At 33.6% G+C, this 23,172-nt stretch overlaps 2 protein-coding genes across 4 annotated transcripts; both read left to right on the top strand.

The window, feature by feature from the left end:
- The first annotated feature begins 1,414 nt into the window (after positions 1 to 1,414).
- LOC126714647 (probable inactive leucine-rich repeat receptor-like protein kinase At3g03770) lies at positions 1,415 to 6,857 on the top strand. 3 transcript variants are annotated; one of them, XM_050414879.1, is made up of 8 exons: positions 1,417 to 2,087; positions 2,187 to 3,545; positions 3,733 to 3,863; positions 4,291 to 4,534; positions 4,775 to 4,986; positions 5,076 to 5,101; positions 5,797 to 5,908; positions 6,373 to 6,857. In XM_050414879.1, exons 2-8 carry the CDS (start codon positions 2,204 to 2,206, stop codon positions 6,595 to 6,597), a joined length of 2,292 nt encoding a protein of 763 aa, XP_050270836.1. In that variant the 5' UTR covers positions 1,417 to 2,087; positions 2,187 to 2,203; the 3' UTR covers positions 6,598 to 6,857. The 3 variants fall into 3 exon arrangements, with proteins under 3 accessions (XP_050270837.1, XP_050270836.1, XP_050270835.1); XM_050414880.1 differs by having other exon boundaries at positions 1,415 to 3,545; positions 5,797 to 5,930; XM_050414878.1 differs by having other exon boundaries at positions 1,417 to 3,545.
- An 8,226-nt stretch (positions 6,858 to 15,083) lies between these two features.
- Positions 15,084 to 22,500, top strand: LOC126714646 (uncharacterized). The gene is made up of 9 exons (XM_050414876.1): positions 15,084 to 15,273; positions 15,823 to 16,623; positions 17,212 to 18,464; positions 19,134 to 19,431; positions 19,574 to 19,795; positions 20,611 to 20,784; positions 21,287 to 21,481; positions 21,579 to 21,692; positions 21,953 to 22,500. The coding sequence occupies exons 2-9, from the start codon at positions 15,913 to 15,915 to the stop codon at positions 22,283 to 22,285; spliced, it is 3,300 nt and encodes a 1,099-aa protein (XP_050270833.1). The 5' UTR covers positions 15,084 to 15,273; positions 15,823 to 15,912; the 3' UTR covers positions 22,286 to 22,500.
- The last annotated feature ends 672 nt before the right edge of the window (positions 22,501 to 23,172 follow it).

Genomic DNA, 23,172 nt, shown 5'->3' with positions numbered 1-23,172 from the left:
GAAGATTGTCTTTGCCAGTAAATCACTTTTCTTCTCTCTCGGCTTTGGCTAGTTGAGGACAACTCTGTCCTCGGCACAGTTTCCTGGGTTGCCATGATCACCACTGTCTTCTTCATACGCGATTATGGGCCTCAGGCCCAGTACAAAAGGTGGATGTATATCACTGGGCTCTATGACCCCACAGAGACAGTGTCCTAAATTTTAAGATATTTCATAAAAAGTGAGATTGGAAAAGAAAAGGAAAAGCCTAAAATTTAAGAACTTATAAAAAAATAATAAATTACTCTTTTAACCCGTTTGTGTTTTTAAATTTAAAATTATTTAACCAAAAGATAAAAGTATTTTAGAGAGTTTAAGAATTTGTATGAGCAGGGACGGAATCAGGATTCAAACTTGGGGGGACCGAAGTTCTTTGTTCAAAGATTTAAAAAAAAAAAAAAAATTGGAATATCAATACTAGAGGTTGACGACGTTGCATTATTAGCGTTAATTTATTAATATTATTTGTATTTTTTCTTTTGAAAAAAATCAATAATAGGATTTTATAATCAAGAGTTTTATAAGTCAATTGACACCTCCTAATATTTTTAAGGTCTAACTGATGTATGGATGGAGTGATCAATATGTAGCATAGGAGTTATTTCTATAGCTACGAGGATGGAGTCATTTGAGAGGGGCATAGAGCTCTCAAGTGAGAGGGAGAAATTGGGTAAAGGTTATTGAGTTCTTTTTTTTTTTTTTTGTGATTTTTTTGCTAGAATTTGTAATTAATTTGTTATTATTGTTTTTGCTTAGACTGGATTTATGATTTATCCAATTTTTTTTCTTATTATTCAAATATGTGCATTTTTTATTATTATAGATTTTTCTTGTTATCTATTTGTTGGATTTCTTAGGTCAATTTGTAAATTTTTTGGGAAGGGGGGCCAAATATATAAATTTTAGAGCCAAAATTATTATTATTATTTTTTGTTAATATACATACTAGTATATTTGTTTTTCAAAGGTTGGGAGGATGGCCTCATGGCCCCCCTCAGCCCTTGAGTAATTCCATTACTGTGTATGAGGATATTTTAGTATATAAAATGATGAAATTTAAACAGAAAATTATGTTATTAACAGTATAGAATATAGATAGGTAAATTATAAAAATAACGGTAAATGATATTAACGGTAAGATAATAGAAGCAGGGACATTTTAGTCATATCAAATTAATCAAATAATCTAACAGAGAGAGAGAAAAAAAAAAAAAAAAATCTGAAAAGGTCAAAACATGTGTGGCACCCCTGCAAATAGAGAAGAATCCTAGGGTCATTCTCGAGAATAAGTCAATGATAAACAAACAGACAATGCCAAAAAGAAACAAGAACAAAAAAAAAATTGCCAGTATTTTAGTTACACACACTGTCCACTCACACTCTCACACACACACACACACACAGACAAAGACAAAGTGCCTTCCCTTCCATTCTTGTATCAGTCCTCACTCTTCCGCTTGAGACTTGAAGGCAAAAACCGACCCCATTAATTGTCACTCACATACACAGGGACCTCTCTGAGAGGCATTAAAAATAAATGCCTTGACACTGTCTTGTACGGCTTTTCTCCAACTACCTCTCCATTTATAGCCTCAATTTTCTTTTATTGACGCAAACATTCATCGGTGAACAAGAAAACCCATTATTGCTACGACTTTTCTTATTGCATTCATCTTCCCAATGTTTCTCTTTTAAGTTTTTCCTGTTAACTATCTGGAACTTATTACTTATATAAAAGAGAAATGCTTTCATGAACTTTGCTTTGTTCTCCATGCTTCCTTGTTTTGCTGCTACATGGGTTTTTGACCAACTAGTTTGAGCATTACTATTTTCCGTGAAAGCAAAAAACTTGCCCTTTTGATTTTTCCTCAGGAAGATTTTTTCTTTCTCTGTTTTTCTGTCAGTGTCTTGGATTTCAGCTCCTTCTGCTTCATGGGTTTTCTCGAATTTGGTTAACCAAGAGTCGTTGGAGAGCATCTGAGGCTAAATTTGGGGTTTTAGTTTCTTGAATTTCCTTCCAAGTCACTGTAAAGTACGTTCTTTTTCAGGTGAATTCTCTAATGGAGCTCTCTTTTTCATGACTGCTTAACAATCTTTGGTGGGTCTGATTCTGTTTGCCTTAAAAACTATGATTTCACTGTCTACAGCTTCGAACACTCGTGGAATGGGAAATTTGAATTTGCTGCTTCTAGTGGTTCTTTTATGGGTTTTCTTCATTCCAAGCTCTTATGAGTTACATCCCTCCCAGACCCAAGTTTTATTGCAGATAAGGAAGCTTTTGGAGTACCCTTCCTCATTGCAAACTTGGGAAAATTCCTATGGAGACCTCTGCAACTTGCCTAAATCAGCACATGTGAGTATCACATGCCAGGACAGTGTTATCACTGAGCTCAAAATTATGGGGGATAAGCTTGTCAAGGTCAGTGAGTTCCATGGATTTGCAATTCCCAATATGACACTATCTGAAAGCTTCTCTATTGATTCCTTTGTTACTACATTGACGAGGTTAACCAGTTTAAAAGTTCTTAGCTTAGTGTGTTTGGGGATTTGGGGACCACTTCCTGATAAGATTCATAGGCTATATTCGCTTGAACTTTTGGATTTGAGCTCAAATTTTATGTATGGTTCAATTCCACCTAAGATATCTAGACTAGTTAAGCTTCATACTTTGACACTGGATTCCAATCATTTCAATGACACTGTCCCTGATTGGTTGGGCTCATTTTCAAACCTCACCATTTTGAGTTTGAAGAGTAATGGATTCAAGGGTCAGATTCCTTTTTCTATAAGCAAAATCAAGACACTCACTGATCTTGTCCTGTCCCACAATGAGCTTTCTGGCAAATTACCTGATTTGAGTACTTTAACCAATCTACATTTATTGGATATAAGAGAAAATCATTTGGATTCTGAACTACCAGTCATGCCCAAAGAGTTGGTTACAGTGCTACTGAGCAATAACTCGCTCTCAGGAGAGATTCCTGAGCAATTTGGTGAGTTGCATAAACTTCAACACCTTGATCTATCTTTCAACCATCTGAGTGGAACTCCTCCCTCTGCCTTGTTCTCTTTACCAAACATCAGTTATTTGAATTTAGGGTCTAATATGCTCAGTGGGTCACTTCCAGATGAGTTAAGTTGTGGTGACAAACTTGGGTATGTTGATTTGTCTAGTAACAAGTTGATAGGCCAACTTCCTTCTTGCTTGAACAGTACTTCAGATAAGAGATATGTTAAAATTGACGGAAATTGTTTGTCCTGTGATTCCAAAGATCAGCATGAAGGATCGCATTGTCTTATAAACAGTAAACAATCCAGAGGAAGAGATATAGCAGTAGTAGTTGCTGTCATTAGTGGAGCTGTTCTTGTTATGGTGCTTTTGGGGTTGGGAGTTCTACTCTTGTGTAAAAGATGCCGTTCAAGGACACAGGAGCAGCATGTATTGTCAAAGAACGTGCAAGATAATACACCAACTGGGATTTCCTCTGAGCTCCTTGCAAATGCCAGTAAGTTCCACGTTGATCAGTTTATTTTCTTATCATTTGTTCAAAATCCAAGACATGCTTGTCCAATTCACTCTGTCAATTTTGTAGTTTAGAATATATGAATAGAGACTAAATCATAAATGTGTAAACCATAGTCTGTGGTGCATATGAGAGCCTAAAGTGATAACCTTGCCTCTATTTTTTTTAGGGTTCATTTCTCAAGCAGCAAAGCTAGGGACACAAGCACCCATCTGTCGATTGTTTTCTTTTGAGGAGTTGAAGGAAGCCACAAACAACTTTGATTCATCAAGGTTTCTTGGTGAAGGCTCTATGGGGAAGGTAACTGTCGAAAGTTGAATGTGCAACGAAAATATAGATGATTCATGGACTCTTCAAAAAAGGGGGATTCATTTGGATTAACCTACTAATTTTGAGCATCACATACATATTTTTTAGGGGCTTATTATACAAAGTAGGAATTTTTTAGGGGCATATTATACAAAGTAGGAATTTTATTTGTAAGATGAAGGGGGAGCTAGAAATTTGTCAAAGCACCTAAGCTCTTCTAACTTCTACCTAGTATTTTGGTTATTATTATTATCAAAATCTTGAAATTGTGTCTCTCAAAAAAAAAAAAAAATCTTGAAATTGTTGTGAAATCAATGAGAAAAATGTATATGTGGCATTCAATTGGTGGATCACATTATATATGTCCATTGCCAGCTAGCTCTTTTAACTTCTGTTTTATTTATTTATAAATTTTTAGATTTATAAAGGTCAATTGGAGAATGGGACCTATGTAGCCATACGCTCTCTGTCTTTGGTGAAGAAATGTTCGATTCCAAACCTTAAAGCTAAGCTTGATCTGCTTTCAAAGCTTCACCATCCCCATTTGGTAGGCTTCTTGGGTCATGGCATTGATGGTAGTGGACAAGATGATTCCAGTAGCAGCAAAGTTTTTCTTGTATATGAATATGTACCTAATGGGAATTATCGCACTCATCTGTCAGGTTAGTATAGCACCACAGTAAACTTTAATCTAGCTTCATATATGAAAATATGTGTGCACCTGTGCATCTGTCTTTGATGGTTTAGTGTGTATACCATACTCTTTTTCTTGAATTAAGATGGGCCCCTCCTTGTCTGTACTGGGGTGGGGGGGGTTGGTGCTTTTCTATATATTTTACGTATCATAGCTTTACATATTGGAGGCTGTCAGCATGTAATCTAGCTACATATATAATTTGCAGAAAGTTGTCCAGAAAAGGTTTTTAAATGGTCAGATAGACTGGCAATTTTAATTGGAGTAGCCAAGGCTGTGCATTTTCTACATACTGGTGTAATTCCTGGTTGCTTGAATAACCGATTAAAAACAAACAACATATTGCTTGATGAGCATGGGATTGCAAAGCTAAGTGACTATGGGATGTCAATCATCACAGAGGAAATCGAAAAGTTTGAGGTATAATGCCTGGCTTTTTTAGGTTGAGTGTGCAATGTTATCTTGGTTCACCAAGCAGTCTTTTCTAACACATTCTGTTTGTTCTGTAGGCGAAAGGAGAAGACCTGAAATCATGGTATGATACAACCTATTGCCTGATTTATTAAAATAGAATACCTTTCAATTTGATGCTTGATTTTATCTACTGGAGTCGCATCTTAAATATTGTTATGTTGGATTTAAAAAATAATAATTGCATTATAACTGATAGTGCATTTCTGATGAAGATTTTCTTCAATTAAAAAGCATGAGGATCCAATCTTGGGATATGCATTATATATGTATTATTTTGGATCCAAAAAGAGAATGAATCATTAATGATGAGCCCCCTTTTCACTGCTTAAATGACACTGAGGTTGAGTATCCAATTCTTGGTATATACAGCAGTACTTCCATCTTGGTCTCAGCGCTACCTTCATACTGGTATTACTCTGCCACATGCAACATCACCATCATTGGTGCCATTTACTGTGCATGCCACTATCAGAAACACCTTTTCTTCTGTACCATTAGTTTCCTTATCATCCCCCTTGCTGTTATTTGGTCTTCTCACCTCTACTATTGTCAAAGCTGCTACCACCATGAACACTGCCATAATTAACATGCTGTCCGCCTCAGCAGCAGTAATACTGCCACTGTTGCTACAATTATTGCTTCACTTATGCAATGACCACCACTGTCATACTGTTACTGCAGCTACCTAGTGCCCACTAATATCCTCTTTAATGCACTTCCTTTAAATAGCTGACTCTATTACTTCCTTTTTTGCAGCCATCGAACAAACGCAGAGGATGATGTTTACAACTTTGGATTCATATTGCTCGAATCACTTGTTGGGCCTATAGTGACTGGAAAAGGAGAAGTATTTCTCCTAAATGAAATGGTATGCCAAAGCTTTAGTGGAGGTGAATTCCACAAATTCAGATGAATGATAATTTTGAAACAACTATATAAAATTTCCAAATCTTTTGATTTATACATTTGTTTCAGTCTGAAAAATAAATAAACATAAAATCTATAATTTTCTAGATGAGTACTTTATTTTTCCATATAAATTTATATTTAGGTTATATATATTGATCTCAATATCAATTTTGTCTTCATTGATAATGAAATGAGATCTCAAATTCTTTGTTAACAAAGCTTAGTTGAGCTGCTATAAATTTTGGTCTAGAAAACATGAGGATCGAAACTGGTCATGTTTTTAAAGTGTCATAAGATCAAAATGAATTGCCTAAACATTCTGAATATTTTCCTTTTCTTTTCCTCAATATTTGTCTTAGATACCATCTTTATTGATTTTGTTTGAGATGGTATGTTTCTAAGACCTGGAGTCATGAACCACAGGCATCCTTTGGCAGTCAAGATGGTCGAAGACGAATTGTGGATCCAATAGTGTTGACCACTTGCTCGCAAGAGTCGTTATCAATAGTGGTATCCATCACAAACAAATGTATAGCTACTGAATTGTTATCTCGTCCCTCTTTTGAAGATGTCCTTTGGAACTTACAATATGCAGCTCAAATCCAAGCCACTGCTGATTCTGATCAGAGATCAGATTCTACAACATAGTTGTAAGTTTATGGATAGCGCAACACCTGAGATTCATTCTAAAGAAGCCTCCTGAAATTTGTAGCCACACAAGGTATGCCTGCATTTGGGCTGCCTTCCCTCACAGCAATGTGAAATGTAAAAAGTTGTAAATTTTCATTTTTGTTTGCTTTTCCTTTTATACTGCTGAATTTTGGTAGAATAAAAGTTGTTTAGTTATATTTTCTGTTTAAGACATAATAGTGGTAGGCCTTTGTGCACAGTGCCTTTTTTGAATGGTATATTCAGACCTCAACAAACCCCCCCACGCCCCCCCCCCCCCCCCCAAAAAAAAAAAAAAAAAAGATTGAACGATGTCGGACTACAACCAAAATTATTTTGAAATTTATTATTATTTTTTTATCCCATAGGAGGTTGGATTATTTTAAAACCTTCATTTTTATTTTGTGTTTATATAGGTGTTGGGTTGAAAGATTGACCCCAAGTTTATTTTAATCAATTACCCTAGGGTCTGTTTGGAATTTGCTAATTTTGTTAAAATTGAAAACTTTTTACTGAAAATACTGTAGATAAAAATAAAAGTTAGTTGAAAACTGAAATAGTAAAGTGAGATTCACGAATAGTACCAAAAAGTGAGGCCCATGAATAATAGCAAAACTAAGTTGACATTTTAATTTCTGTCAAATACACACTAAATTATCAAATTATGCAAAGGTATAATTAAATTGTGTTGGGTACAACAAGGGGTGGCCCCAGTCCTAGGCAATTTAGGCCTAAGCCCAAGGCCCCCAAAATTTTTTAAAAGTGACCCTTTATCAAGTGTTAGTTTGGATAGCAACATGTTTGTGTTTGTGTTTATGCTGCGGTTGTGTTTTTTGTGAGTCTCTTGCACTGTTTATGGAATCCGCAAGTACAGATATCTGCAAAATTTTCTTTAAAATTAGGTCTCATAGCACTATTCACACACTTAAAATTTATTTGTTACAGTATTTTCAGTTTTCAGCAATAAGTTGTATTCAAACAGACCCTAAAAGACCTATCTCATTATTAAAAAAAAAGAAAAGAAAAGAAAAGAAAAGGAAATGTTAAGGAAACATTGGTTTAGGAACAATTTTTAGAAACATTTTATGAGAAAGTGATAAACAATTAATTTTTGAGATAACTTTTTATATTTTCCATAAAAATTTTGTTAAAATTTACCTAATATAGTTTATTAACAATTGCCCTAAAGGAACCCATTAACATGACTCATAAAAAAAAAGTCATTGTTTGTTTGTTTGTTTGTTTTTTTTTTTTTTTTTTTTTTAATACACGATATAAATTCTATTATAGCCTAATCTAGAGTTACACCAGGTGTAACTTGAATCCAATCCATATATATATATATATATATATATATTTTTGTCAAATTTGTTCTTATTCTAGTATATGCTAATATATATTTCATACTCAAAATAAAACTAATATGCTAGTAATATATTTCCTTTGACAATTCTTGTTAATTGCCTTACGTTCTCATCTGAGCATTGCCTTGTTTGTTGGCATGTGATGCCTGTCTTGTTGGGTGATTGTTCTTTATACCATTTTTTTTTTTTTTTTTAATAACCCATCTTCTGAAATGGTGCACTGGGTCTACAAACATCACCACCACTATGTGTAGCGGTGCCGACCCTACCACCGGTGAATCGGTGAGCCATTATCGCCGAAAAAATTAAAACTTCGACTGCTTGTAACTTGTATGATTCGCTTCTCTCTTGATTCCAAAACTTCGATGCTTCTATTCTCTTGACAGCGACCCTACAAACATCACCACTACATGATTTGCTTCTCCTTCTCTATGTGTGTGTGTGTTTTTTTAATGAAAACTATTTTTTGATAATTAACTGAACCTTTTTTAATTCAAAAAATTTGAAACCCAAAACCAAAAACAAAATTGGGACGCTTGACTGTAACATTTAATGAAGTATAACACGAAGGTTTTAATTGAATAAAAACTTAAAACTTAAAGGATTTAATTGAAGGAAAATGAAGTTAGATATTTGAATTGAATTTTGGTCAAAGTAAAGAGTGTATTTTATAATTTTGCCTAAGGAGTATTGACTTTACTTCTAAAATTCTTATTTCATGGTTAAAATTTTAATAATTAACTGTAACTCACGCACATGCTGTCCTCCCTTCAGGATTATTCTTTTATTTATTTAAGTAGAATCAATTTAGGATTATTCTTGGAAAGACCTCAAGTTAAGGAGAAATTTTCGTATGGGTCGAGTTTATGAGACATCTTTTTCATTATAATGTAGGATCCACTTGTCATTGAGAGATATGTCTCATATGTGTAGGATCCACTTATCATTGAGAGATATGTCTATATGCCTAAGGCATAAGATACCTTCACCAATTTAAGGGGGCGTTTGGTTTGCCGTATTATTACATTACACCGTAATATTATATTATTGTAATCTTACATTAATATGATCTCAATACAAGAATATAACATTACATTGTTTAAGAAGGTAGTGAGATTAATATGATGTGATATATTTTATAATTTTAGATTATAGCAACGTTAGAAAAAATAAAATAAACCAAAAAACTTTAATATCACATCAAGTAAAGACTAATAAATGTTTAATTATGAGTTATAAAGCACACTTTTCAAAAAATAAAATACACATGTTAATGATTCATTGGCTTACAAGCACAAATTTATTGGGGTTGTATGCGTTTTTTCTTTTTTGGATATATATGTACAGTTTAACTTTATTTATTTTTTAAATGTATAGAAACATTATAGAATAAAACATTAAATGCATCTTACCTAGTGTATTTATTAACAAAATCTTAAAAAAAAAAAAAAAAAAAACCCAACACCGCACATCCTTGGTACGATGGTCACTCCACAAGTATAAATGCTTGTGGGGTGTGGGGGGAAATGGTCGGGGTTCAAGTCTTCGTGAGGGAGTTTCATACACATATACACTTAGATTAGGTTAGAATAAAATTTTATCTTGTATAAAAAAAAAAAAAAAAAAACCCAAAATATTAGAATAATCTTAAAGATATTACAAATTTTTGTGTTACAAACTATGAAAAATTCAAACATTTATTTATTAAATGGTTAAAGTCCACTAATTATATTCATTTTTACATTAAATTATGTCTTTTATGCAGCAATGACGAAAGTATAAAAAAGAGGGAGTTTTTTTTTTTTTTTGGGAGAAAAAAACACACAAGAGAGTAATAAAGGAACATACAGTTTTTTGTGCTACTGCCTAGTCCGGCAATAATCTTTTCTCTCGCGGCTTTATATTCTTTTTGGCTGCTGCTGCTTGCGTTATCTATCTGGGGTGCGTTAAGCTAAGTATATATAATAGGGTCAGGCTAATATGTGCCCAAGATCACACATTAATCTATTTAATTTTTGGAAATATTTTTTTGAAAATTGAAAAAATAGTAAATATTTTTTCATTCTCGATATTTTTTTTTTAAATGAAAATTATTATGTGTTCTTGAAGCATACATTAGCAAAATCTTATATAATATAATATAGTTTCAATTTTTTTTTTAAAAGTATATATATATATATATATATAAAATATAAAGGGTACACTGTGCTTAATGTTTTTGGAGATGGCCACGAATTGCCACACAAGACAAGACAGCTTTCAATCTGAAGCTAATCACAAAAGTCGGCCCACACACAAACACAAAAGCTTGGCTCCTATTAATTCAACCCACCTCAAACGACAACAAGAATATTTATTTAATAAAGAGCAAATTGCTTTAATGGTTTGTTTTGAGATAGTATATGTGGAATGTCGGTCCTTCATTGGGAAGAACATTGATAATTGATTGGGATTTGTGGGTAAAGTAACACAACCATTTTAGAAGGAAATTGATTAGCCGCATTTGTAGATTGTATCCTGTGACAGTTATTAGGTGACTGATCAAAATCTTCTTTGTTATTTACTCCTGATAAGTGATAATCGGATTAACCCAATTATGAAGTTTTAGGAACGAAAATCAAAGTGCTAAACTGGGTTACATGGTTGTTTGTTACTATGCTTTAACTCAAAGTAAAGAATATTAAAACTTAAAAGAGAGATTAGATGTGGTTGAACACGTTGCAAGTTAAATATTTGAAAACAAAGGAAGGAGGACTGTCCAATCTTACCTGTAAAACCAATCCTCATGATAAATTACACAAGTAATTTTTTGTTTTTGATAATTTGATTTTTTTTTTTTTTAATTCGATAACTAGAGATGACTGTATTTGAACTTGAACATCTTTCTTAAAAATATGAGAAAATATTAGTTGAGTTATAAGACTTTTGACTATAATAACAGTTGATAGTTTACAACAATGGAAGAGAGGAATTCAAATCTTGTTCTTCTCATAAATGATCAACTAACAATATCGGGTAATCCAGTCTAGATTGCATAAAAACTTTTTTCAAGCTATATTTTGTAAAATTTACCCAAAATTGCTCCAAGTGTATCATTTATCTCCAATAAAAATAGAATTATGTAGAAAATGAAGGGCCAGCATTGATCATCTAGAAGTGGACATTTCAACCTACCCCCTCCTCTTGTAAGTTACATTATATGCGTAAAATTTAAGCTCGTATTTGATACATCAGGTAAGTTTCATAATTAAGCACAAAGCCCCTGATGACGAATAGGTGAAAATTGTTGATTTGATGTGCCCAAGTTCAGTTAACTCTTGCATTGCTTGAAAATTAATTTATGTTAAATCAACAAAGGCTATCATTCATGCATATACTAGGTAATATTGGCTAAGGATGCCTATTGAGTAATGATCATAAGACATTCAATACCAAGACTTTGATCACAAAATTTCGACTAGCCTTAATTGAATTAAAAGTAAAAAAAAAATAAATAAATAAATTAATTAAAAATGAATTACACAAGTCATTAATTTATAGGAAATGGCATGATTAAATCTAGCTTATATTTTTTCTCTATATACAACAAGAAACTGGCCATCATTTTTCTCATTTATGTTTCATCTCCACACTAATACTTAACAAACATATGGATATTATATAAGTCTCACAAATTGATATGTTAACTTTTAATTCACAATAAAAATGATAATTATAAAAATTTATCTATTATGTTATTGATTTGACACTAATTACAATGTCAAGTTAATTTGTAAATCTTTTATAATAAAATTAATATAAGTATCAAAGACTTTCACGCCTGAATCTCATAATATATAGTTTACGTGGGTGAGTCATGGGCTAACTCAGCCCAGTTTATAGTCCTTAAATTGAATGGGAATGAAATTGTGGATTAGGAATCGGGAAAGGCCCAAAAGAGAAGAAAAAGCAACCATAATTCTTGCTTGGGATGGTGTGTCGGTTACACCCTCCCCGGGCATTATGTCGGTGAGTGCCAACCAAGCAAGAAAGCGACGCGCAATAACCCCTTCAGTTTAATCCCCACGCGCCCTCAAAGGGCAATATTATTCATGAGAGTTTGAGCGATTACACTATGCTCCTTGACGGCATTCACATCCCTTTCTGTCAAATAGAAGAAAATTCGCATTTTGCCCAATTAACAATCCCCATCATCTCTTCAAAAAAAAAAAACCCCTCTAAAACCTCTCAGATTAGTCTATGTTCGTGTTAAATCCATTTACATCTATATAAATTTATACAGACACTTTTTATTTTGAATTTATTTATTTATATTTTTAATGTATTTCAAGGATGAAGAAAGTGAGTGGATGGTGGTTTTTTTTTTTTCTTAAAAAAATAGAAACAATTAAAACCACCAAGAGCATTTGATATTTTAATTAAATGTAGTGTAAAATAGATAATATGATGTGGAGTGCTTTGAAGAGTGAATATATATAATAGAGAAAGTAAGTTTTTATATTGAAATAGATAGAAATTTTTGAATGAGCTTATGCGAATGCCCTTATAAGAAAGGTTGTCAAAAGTCCATGCTTTAAGCCTTCCTTGTTAGCTTTAAAAGTTTTTTTTTAGTGTATGATGGTTATGATACTTAAGATAAACCCATAAACTTCAACCACCGTAATCAAGGGCATGTTTGGTACACTGAATTAATAATACATTAGAAATAGTAATCATTATTATTGGGAATAGAAGATATTATAATGGAATAACTATTACTATCTATAAGTTTGATTGTTACATATGGAAAGTTTGTAAAAGATAATTATAAGGAAAATTTATATTTTTGTATATATATATTAATTTTAAGACTTAGTTTTTTTTTGAAAACAATTTTAAGACTTATTATACTGTATGCATTAAGGAATAGTTATTACATTCATTTTAAAAAAGATTAGTTTTTATTTTTCAATTTAAAGAATAGTCATTCCTTTGTAATAATTAATTCATATAATAAAGATGTAACAAAATAACCAAATTGTTATTACACATGAATAACTTTCCATTACAGTAACTATTACACTGTACCAAACATACCCTAAATGATTTAGAAAGAATGAAAGAAACTAGTAACTCATATGCATTTGCATTACATGCACTAGTAAGAATTGAGAAATCTTATTAAATTAATGTAGATTAAAAAAAAAGTGTGACTTTGATTTTGTTTTGTTTTGTTTTTTTTTTTTTTTGAATAATTAAGTTTCTTTTATTGGTTAGGTAAGCTTTCATATGTTTTATTCAAAAATAATAAGTGTGACATTGTGATAAATACAAATATTTAAGTTTTTGTTGAGAGCGCTTTGCAATTCAATTGGTATTTTTAGTGTTTCCATAAAAAATAAAAAAAAATCTAGGATTTAAACTCAATTTTTAAATTATATAAAAAAAATTATGGATTAGGTTAAGCTTTTATAATTTTTAATAAATTTTTTTATGATTCTTATCAATTCGTCTAAATAGAAAAATTCAACTCGCAATCTATTTTACAAAAAACGAAAAAAAAATCATAAAAATAATGCAGTAGTTGATTTGAATGTGATATATTCTGCATGTTATACGGAATTCGTCTAAGGATCTGTTTGGATAGAACTTATTTTACTGAAACTGAAAACTGAAAACTGAAAATACTGTAGCAAAATAATTTTTAAATGTGTGAATAGTACCGTGGGACTCATTTTTAATGAAAAAGTTATTAAAAAGTGAAATTTGTGGGTCTATGAACAGTGCATGGATGCACTGTTCACGAACAAAAAGTCAACAAGTGCGGCTACCCAAAAAAAAAAGAGTTGAAATGTGGACGCCAGAAGCTAAATCCAAACCGTCACTAAATAGAAAAATTCAACTCGCAATCTATTTTACAAAAAAAGAAAAAAAAATCATAAAAATAATGCAGTAGTTGATTTGAATGTGATATATTCTGCATGTTATTGGGAAAAAAGGTTTTCACAGCTAAGAAAGGACATTCTTCTAGTAACCCTCCATTTTCTACCTAATTGTATTTTATTTAATTACTTGTCCAAATCCCAAAAAAGAAAGAAAGAAATGAAAATCAATTCTACATTTCCACACTTTCTTTTTGCTTATGTCCAAAATGTGTGTTGGAAGAGACACTTCCAAGTTTGGTAGCGTGCACCAACTCAGTTGTTGATTCGATATCTCAGTAAATCGGCAAACCACTACCTTCCAAAATGTTCCTTGGGCAAAAGCCAAAGGAGCGAGTCCAACTGACACCTCTCTCGGACACTGTTCATCAAACTCTATAACCCGCGCGTGTGAAATGTCCTCTCTTTCATTTCACAAATAGCTGTGTTTAACTGTTAAGCATACTTTTAACGTTATTTATTCTCAAAACCTATTAAATTCAATGAAAAATCATTTCCGCCAAGGCGTCCGTATCTCAGCCAACGTCATAAGTGTTCATAAAAAAAAAAATAAACGTCATAAGTAACGACATCGACCAAACTTTAAATTAATAAAATCCAATAAACACGACGCCGTTTCCCTATTATCTGAATATTTAAAAAAAATAAAAAATTTTAGTGTTCAACTCTCAACCTTTTTTTTTTTTTTTTTTTTTTTTTTTTAAGATTTTAGCTGATGAACTAATTAAAATCCAATTATTTAAATATATAAAAATTTTAAGATCACATCAAATACCAAAACTTGTGTTACAATTATCTAATATTTTATTTAGGGTATCGTATCAATGTCATACCTGTATTATACCAATATTATAACGATCATTTTATGTTATAATTTTTCAAAAATTACTTATATCATCGTGTCTTACTCCTATCCGTATCTATACTTATATTTATGTTTGTGCTTCCTATTTGTCTATATGACAAATTGTGAAGGGCGGAGAAAAAATAATAAATTCACGTGAAAATAATAAACAATTATCCCATTCTTGTGACATTTTACATAGTATTAGAACTTGCATTTTGATTTTTTCTTTCCCTTAAAAAATAATTAATTCATTGAAAATTCTCTTTTGTTCAGTTCCACTTTTTTGAAAAAAATAATAATTATGTTTTTTTTGTTTTTTAATCAGACACATTCTGGGTAGTCGGTACCATTCACTCACAAGTCACAGCTCTTGAGCCTCTTCACTGTCTCTCTCTGTCTCTCTCTTTCTCTCTCACAGCTAAATATCTCTCTCTCTTTCAAAAATGGTAAACCATCGGATTCAAAACGAACCGTTTTCGCTGTCTCTGACATTGCTCCGAATCTTTAGCTACTAACTTCACTGGTAACTTTTCTAAATTGTCTTTTTATTTCATCTACATTTTTTAATTTTTTTAAAATTTAATTTTTTTATGCTTGCATTGTAGTTTGTCTGCTTAGTCTGAGCTATTTTATGCTCAAAGAATAATTATTTTTTGTTAAATTTTGTTTATATTAATCTGGATCTGATGCTTGTAAAGCAATTTGTGAAAATTACTCAGCAGCTGATTATTACTATTTACTGCTACATTTCCATGTTGCTCAAATTCCAATGCTGCTGTTATAGCTAAGCTTTGTGCTTATCAATCTCTAATCTTTTAGCTCATTTTTTTTGCTGATTTTTGTTTTTTTCTCAAAGTTTAGAAGAGATTATTCTAAATGTTTTTTTAAAATAATTTTATTTTAAAGCACTTATTTATGAATATTTTTTTTTCATACTTGAACAATTGGAAGAACAACTTTGAAATGAGTTTGCTTTAGTTCATCTTTTACTCTTTGTTTGATAATTCATTGTTTGTAATTGTAATTTTCTCTACTGTGTAACAAACTTTTGGGTTTTTTTTTTTGGTTGAAGTGTGGGACATTTGGTGCTTGTGACTATACATATCTGATCAGATTGAAGTGGGAACTATAACTAGGAATTATTCAACTTTTTTCTGAAAACATGGTTCTAGGCTTGAGAGCAAAGAACCGGGGTGGCACCTCGGTTCAAATCAATTATATGATCCATGTTCAGGAGATTAAGCCTTGGCCCCCATCACAGTCGCTTAAATCACTCCGTTCCGTCCTGATTCAATGGGAAAATGGTGATCGGAATTCTGGTTCTACCAACCCTGTTGTACCATCACTTGGGTCGGTTGTTGGTGAGGGAAAGATTGAATTCAATGAGTCTTTTAGGCTGCCCGTGACTTTGTTTAGGGACATGTCGGTCAAAGGTGGGGATGGTGATACATTTCAGAAGAATTGCTTGGAGTTTAACTTGTATGAGCCCAGGAGGGATAAGACCGTGAAGGGCCAGTTGTTGGCGACTGCCATAATAGATTTGGCAGAGTATGGTCTTGTGAAAGAGACCTTAAGCGTTAGTGCTCCAATGAACTGCAAGAGGAACTATAGGAACACGGATCAACCGCTTTTGTTTATCAAAATTCAACCTGTTGATAAGAAACGTACTAGTTCCTTGTCGAGGGACAACCAATCGAGTGGGACGTTGCTGGATAATAATGGTGGTGAATCTGTTTCTGGCTTGATGAATGAAGAGTATGCTGAGGAAGCTGAGAGTGCATCTTTCACTGATGATGATATTTCGTCTCACTCATCTCAGACGGTTTCTTCTGCTCTAGGCTCTAATGGGGGCTTACATCCTCAAAATGAAGAGGTACCCTTGTTTATTTTTTTCTTCCATAGTCTTTTCCTTGCTACTTGCCAATTTTGATTCTACTATGAATGAAGTAATGTGCCTGTATCTACATTGTGATTACAAAAGAGGTTCATATTCTTTGGCTTTATATGCAGATATTATGTATAAATATATATACATACACATACATACATACATGCATACATATATACATAAATACATACATACATAAATATATATATAAATATATATATATATATATATAAAATAAATAGGATCTTTAAACATGTGAGGAAGGGAAGGAGGGAGAGAGAGAGCACTTGATTTGTAAATTGTTTGATTAATTGTGCATGAATTGTTAGATGAATAATGGACATAAAGTTTAGACAAAATGCTATAGCAAAAAATTTTCATATTGTCTAAATTCAATTTGCCTTTGCTTCTCTGGTTATATTGGTGGGCCTAACATGAGTACATGCATGTGCCTATAAATTAATCATCATGCTATTGGTTAAGGGTTTTGTACCATATATTTATATTCTCTTTTTTGTTATAAATTACTTACGCTTTGTAATTTGTCATATAATAATTGGAATTGTATTACAGAATGGACCAGACATGGTGACACATAGCAATGGAGGGGGTAACAAGGAACATGCCCTGGCTTCAAAACTGAAGCTTGAAAAATCAAATATGATGCCGCATGTAGGATCACATGAAAATCTAAAAAGGAGTTCATCTTGCACATCATCAATAGACTTATCTTCTGATCTGGGAAGCCCAGTAAATGTTCCTGCTCCTATATTGAACTCACTTAACTCTAGTTCAATGCCAATACAACAAAATGTTGCTTCTCAGGGTGCTCAGTCTTCCTCCTCATCTTTGGTGTATGAAAATATGGAGGAAGATTCTGATGCCAGCATTAGAAGCAATGACCATGGGCATTTGACTCAGGAAGTTCATGAAAAGGTTGCTGATAGCATGAGTGCAGTTTTAAGCAATGGTCAAAAGAGCATCAAGAAATGTATATCTAACAATTTTTCTATCAAGGTATCATCTCCAGACAATAATTCCCCGGTAGTTAAGAAGCTAGACTCCACTAGGTTTGGTGGTTCTCAAGTTAATGGGAAAAATGATGGGAAAGGTCAGGAAATTGGCAGGGATCACAAAGAGGAGGCTGAAACCGGTGATGATACCTACGATAGTGCTACAGAGGATGAAAAGGAACCACATGAAAATGGAGATGAAATAAACAACTTGGATGAGAAGAGGCATTCTACAGAAGATAAACCATTACATATCGAATATGCTGCCAGAGTGCAAGTCTCTTTAGAAGGCGATACATTTTCTTTAAGCAGGGGAAATCTTGGAATGCAGAGCAACGTCCTTAAAAGTGACAGATTAAAGAATGTCAAGTCTGTTAGGTCAACAACAGAAATAGCGAGGACCAATGGATCAGTAAGTAGTAATCAGCAAACCGAAGTAAAGGAAGTAAGTGTACCTGGAGATGCACTGCACATTGCACGAAACCTCAGAAGCAATGATAAAAAAGAATCTAAAGTTTATCCAAAGGATACCAGAAGTACCCTTTTAGACAGCAAAATCCAGCAATTGGATCACAGAATAAAGAAGCTTGAGGGAGAATTAAGGGAAGTGGCTTCTATTGAGGCTGCTCTTTATTCAGTAGTTGCTGAGCATGGAAGTTCCATGAGTAAGGTCCACGCTCCAGCTCGGCGCCTTTCAAGGCTGTATCTTCATGCTAGTAGGGAAAATTCTCTATCAAAGAGGGCATCTGCAGCCAGAAGTTCTGTTTCAGGACTAGTTTTGGTAGCAAAAGCATGTGGAAATGATGTTCCGAGGTAAATCTAAACCACATTATTTTCTGGTTTTCTTTAATGATTAGTTGATTGTGGATATTAGAACCACCTACTTATGAAGAGAATTTGCTCATTGTCAGAATCTTGAAATATCGTACACCTTGGGGGTGTGAACTTGCTATCTATGGTCTTACCCAGACAAAAAATTGAAGCTGATTTAAATCATTCTACATCGACACAATAAAAATATGCCAATAACCAAAAGATGACAAATCAGAAGAATATGATATTTTCTTGAGAGACTCAACTTGTGCATCATCTTCTGCATAAGATTTATTTTGGCCAAAATATACTATTGGTCCCTAAACTTTAGCTCATGAGTGATTTTAGTCCCTAAAGTATAGATTTCCTAACAAACTTTAAGTGATTGTTTTTAGTTCCTAAAATACTTAAAGTGATCGATTTTAGTTGCTAACAAATTTAAAGTGATTGCTTTTAGTTCCTATAGAGTGATGTTGTATTAGTTTTTTGTTTGGCCGTGTCATCCAAGGGACTTAAAGTGATCACTTAAACTTTAGGGACTAAAATTGCTCATGGGCTAAACTTTATGGACCAACAGTGTATTTAAGCCTTCTATTCTATCTATTATGAGTTTAAGTTTTATATGGTTTTCATAAAAACTCATTTGTTTTTCCTATTTTTTGACTACAGGTTGACATTTTGGTTGTCCAATTCTGTTGTGTTGAGAACAATTATAAGCCAAGCCACTGGGGACCTAAAGCTACCACTCTCTGCTGGAGCTTATATTGAAAGGAATGGTGGGGTAAAGGGAAATAACAAGGTATCATCCATGCTAAAATGGAAAGCATCTTCTCCTGGAAGAGAAGAAAATGGAAAAACTCTGTATGGGAGTTTTGGCAAATGGGAGGACCCACATACATTTACATCTGCACTAGAAAAAATAGAGGGTTGGATCTTCTCCCGAATCGTTGAGTCTATCTGGTGGCAGGTAACTTCTCAAATCCTTTTCTCCCTTTTATATTCAATTTTTAAATTCTCCTATGACTATATGATAGCAAACACTATGTTTTAAATAAGGCATCAACTTTCCTCTGTATCTCACCTGATTTAGTTTACTGTTTTATTTCCAGACTCTGACTCCACATATGCAGTCTGCTGCTGCAACAGCAATTCATAAAGGTATGGGTTCCAGCTCAAGTAAAAACTTTGGAAAGTCTAGTTCAGGTGATCAAGAGCAAGGGGACATTTCGTTAGACCTTTGGAAGCAGGCTTTCGGGGATGCCTGTGAGAGACTTTGTCCTGTCCGAGCTGGAGGGCATGAGTGCGGCTGCTTGCCTCTGATGTCTAGATTGGTAAATTTTTACAATAGACTTTTTTTTTTTAAAGGAAAATATCAGGGCAAACATTCAGATCCACTAATTTGTTTAGCATAAAAGTTACTCCTGTATGGTATCAAATTGACCTGATCATAATAGACTAACAAAAGCTTTAAGATCGAGTTTCATTCATCACATTTTTTGCTCAACTTTAATATTTTTGTGATCCTTAATAAGTAATATATATTTTAATTAAATGATGCTTTAGGCACAACCAGACAACATGTTTTCTCACATGTGAACTTTAGTCCAAGTATTATTCCTTAAAATGTGATTTATTTTCAATATATGTCGATGCTATTAATCCCAATGCACCAAATGAATTATGAAAAATTAGTGAACAAAAAGTGACCACCAAAGTAGCAATGGTAACTATCATCTGCTCCGTTTTAAATTTGTCTTGATTATATTGTAAATTAAGTCAGTTGATCAGATCGTAAAATATCCGTGTATAGTTTCCTAATACATGTAAACAACTTCAATTTTTAAATCTCTTCTATGCTAAGTTGTGAAAGTACAATGTATGTACTACTTTTAGATGCATTCCACTCTCTTTCAAGCACATGTTGGTATATTGCTGTACATTAATGACAAAGGTTGGTCAAAAAATTAACATCTTTTAGTAAATTTGAAAATTCAAAATTAATTGTTAATACATGGATCTATCCCTACTAATTTCTCAATATGTTTCTTCATAAAATGAAAATTTATCAACCCCCCACCCCCCCCTCCCTCTCCCCATTTTTCTCTTTAAAAATCTGACATTAAAATGCATCCTTTTGTGGGTGTAGATAATGGAGCAATGCGTGGCAAGATTAGATGTGGCTATGCTCAATGCTATTCTTCGTGAATCTGCAGATGAGATCCCAACAGATCCTGTATCTGACCCCATCAGTGATTTGAAGGTTCTTCCTATTCCAGCTGGGAAATCAAGCTTTGGGGCTGGTGCACAACTGAAAAATGCGGTAAACCATGCAAATTGTACTTTCTGAGGCTAACTAAAAGCAGATCATTACTCATAATTGTAGATATTCTTGATCCTCTCAATTAAGTGTGTCAACTGAGTACTGTTTCCTGGAATTGTAGAATCACTCCTTCATGCTTCTTCTCTTTAAGTATGCCCTAATATGTTAATAAATATATCCTGTAAATGTGCTACATCTGGCTGCCCTTGAATGCCAGCATTTTGGGGGAACAAAGGGCCTTTTAGACACTGCATTTCCCCATGCATTGCATACTTTTAAATATTGATCACATCATACCAAATCAGATGTTTGCAGTTTGAGATCCATCAAATTTGGATTCCAATTTTATAATTGACCTGTGACATTCCTCAATAGTGCTTAATTCCTTAGAATGTACCCCAAAGCTCATTGGATCAGGGAGTTTCTAATGCAACGTTTTGAGCAAATATAAATTGGACATCCTAATTTACTGTTTTCAACGTTTGTGTTCTGTGTATAACAGATTGGAAACTGGTCTAGATATCTGAGTGACTTATTTGGTTTGGACGATGATGACTCACTTGAAGATGTAAATAACCATGATGACAATGATGAAAAAGAAGAAACATACTTCAAGCCTTTCCATATCCTTAATGCATTGAGCGATCTCATGATGCTTCCAAAGGACATGCTTTTGAATGAATCCATTAGGAAAGAGGTATAATGCTGGAACTTAAACCACACTTTTTAGTCTCTGGTCTGGATGGTTAATATTTGTAGCTGTTATTTATGGTGCTTTATTTCCACTTTTGAAGGTGTGCCCTACATTTGGTGCGCCATTGATCAAGAGAGTTCTCGACAATTTTGTTCCAGATGAGTTTTGCCCAGACCCAATTCCAGATGCTGTGTGTGAAGCGCTGGACTCTGAGGTCAGTCAATTGAATCTGTTCCCCCCCGCCCCTGTCCATTCAGCTATCCATCCAGAAGTACTTCAGAAGAATAGCTCCATCTGTGCATGATAATGATAATTTTTAATGCATTCTTACTAGTTTTACCTTGGGAATTAGGAGGTTTGGCAGACTCCGGACCAAAATTCTCTGCCATGGTTTTATTCTGTGTTCTTGCATTTCTATTGAATAAGGATTAGCCTGATTTTCCTGTGTTCTTGCTCTTGTTTTGTTTTATATAGGATCATCTGGAGGAAGGGGAGAAGTCGCTGATGAACTTCCCATGCATTGCAGCTCCTATAGTCTATTCACCACCTTTGGCAGCTTCTGTTGCAAAGATTATTGGAGAGGTTGGAAGCCAACCACACCTGAGAAGAAGTGGCTCCTCGGTGCTTAGGAAATCGAACACCAGTGATGATGAGCTTGATGAATTGAATTCACCCTTTGCTTCCATGTTCATTGATGGTTCCCGTTCTTCACAAGTTCTATCAAAACCCAGCTGGATATCAAAGGAAAAGGGCCATCAAACTGTGAGATATGAACTCCTTCGTGACGTATGGATGAATAGCGATTAACTCAATATATGTGTTACAGGTATATATGTAGAAGTTATCTCTTTGGAGTTGTATGTTTGTACTCCGGTTTTGGTTTCACCGTCTTAGGTGTCAATGACTGTAAAAAAAAGGATTGTGGGGGGTGGGGGGGGGGGGGGGGGGGGGGGGAAGGGGTGTCAATTGCAGTAGCATATATGATATAATAAATTGGGGTGAGAGAGAATTTCAGAAAATATTGGTTCCAATGGCTATTGATGTCAGTAATGAAATCTCATGAGAGATTGGCTTTGGGATTTAGATACATCATTGTGTTGCTGATTTCTTTCTTATACTATGAAAATGGCTTTTGTACGAGGGCCTTCACTTTTAAAGTAAAAAGGAGCCCCAAAATGGCTGTGTTAACTACGAGGAGTGACAGAATTGTTCCAGTATTGGAGTTATGAAGAAGGAAAAAGAAGGCTCAAAACCAGTCCATATTTGAGTAGGACTCAATTGATGTCATTTTCTACAGGACCAAGTGATGGAGAAGGATTGAAGAAGATTTCCCTTAGAGTTTGTTTGGATACCGTTTATTTTGTTGAAAACTGAAAACATTGTAGTAAAATAATTTTTAAATATGTGAATAGTATTGTGGGACCCATTTTTAATGAAAATTTTGTTAAAAAAAAAGGTTTGTGAGTCCTGTGAACAGTGCATGGGACCCGTTGATTACTTAGAAACATGCTTCTCCTAAAAAAAAAAAAAAAAAAACACAAGGATGTGGACGCAATCCAAATGCATACTTATTCTACTCTAGTGCATTAGAAGAAGTTATTTCCCCAATGGGAACCATTGCTGAATTTACATTTTGATTTGATGGAGGAGACATTTTGGTAACGCAAGATTATTGGCCTTGCATCAAGTTGGCT

This window comes from Quercus robur, chromosome 2, assembly GCF_932294415.1.
Source record: "Quercus robur chromosome 2, dhQueRobu3.1, whole genome shotgun sequence".
Classification (NCBI taxonomy): Eukaryota; Viridiplantae; Streptophyta; class Magnoliopsida; order Fagales; family Fagaceae; genus Quercus; species Quercus robur.
The sequence above is the reverse complement of the archived record's forward strand: the minus strand, read 5'-3'. Positions and strand labels throughout refer to the sequence as shown.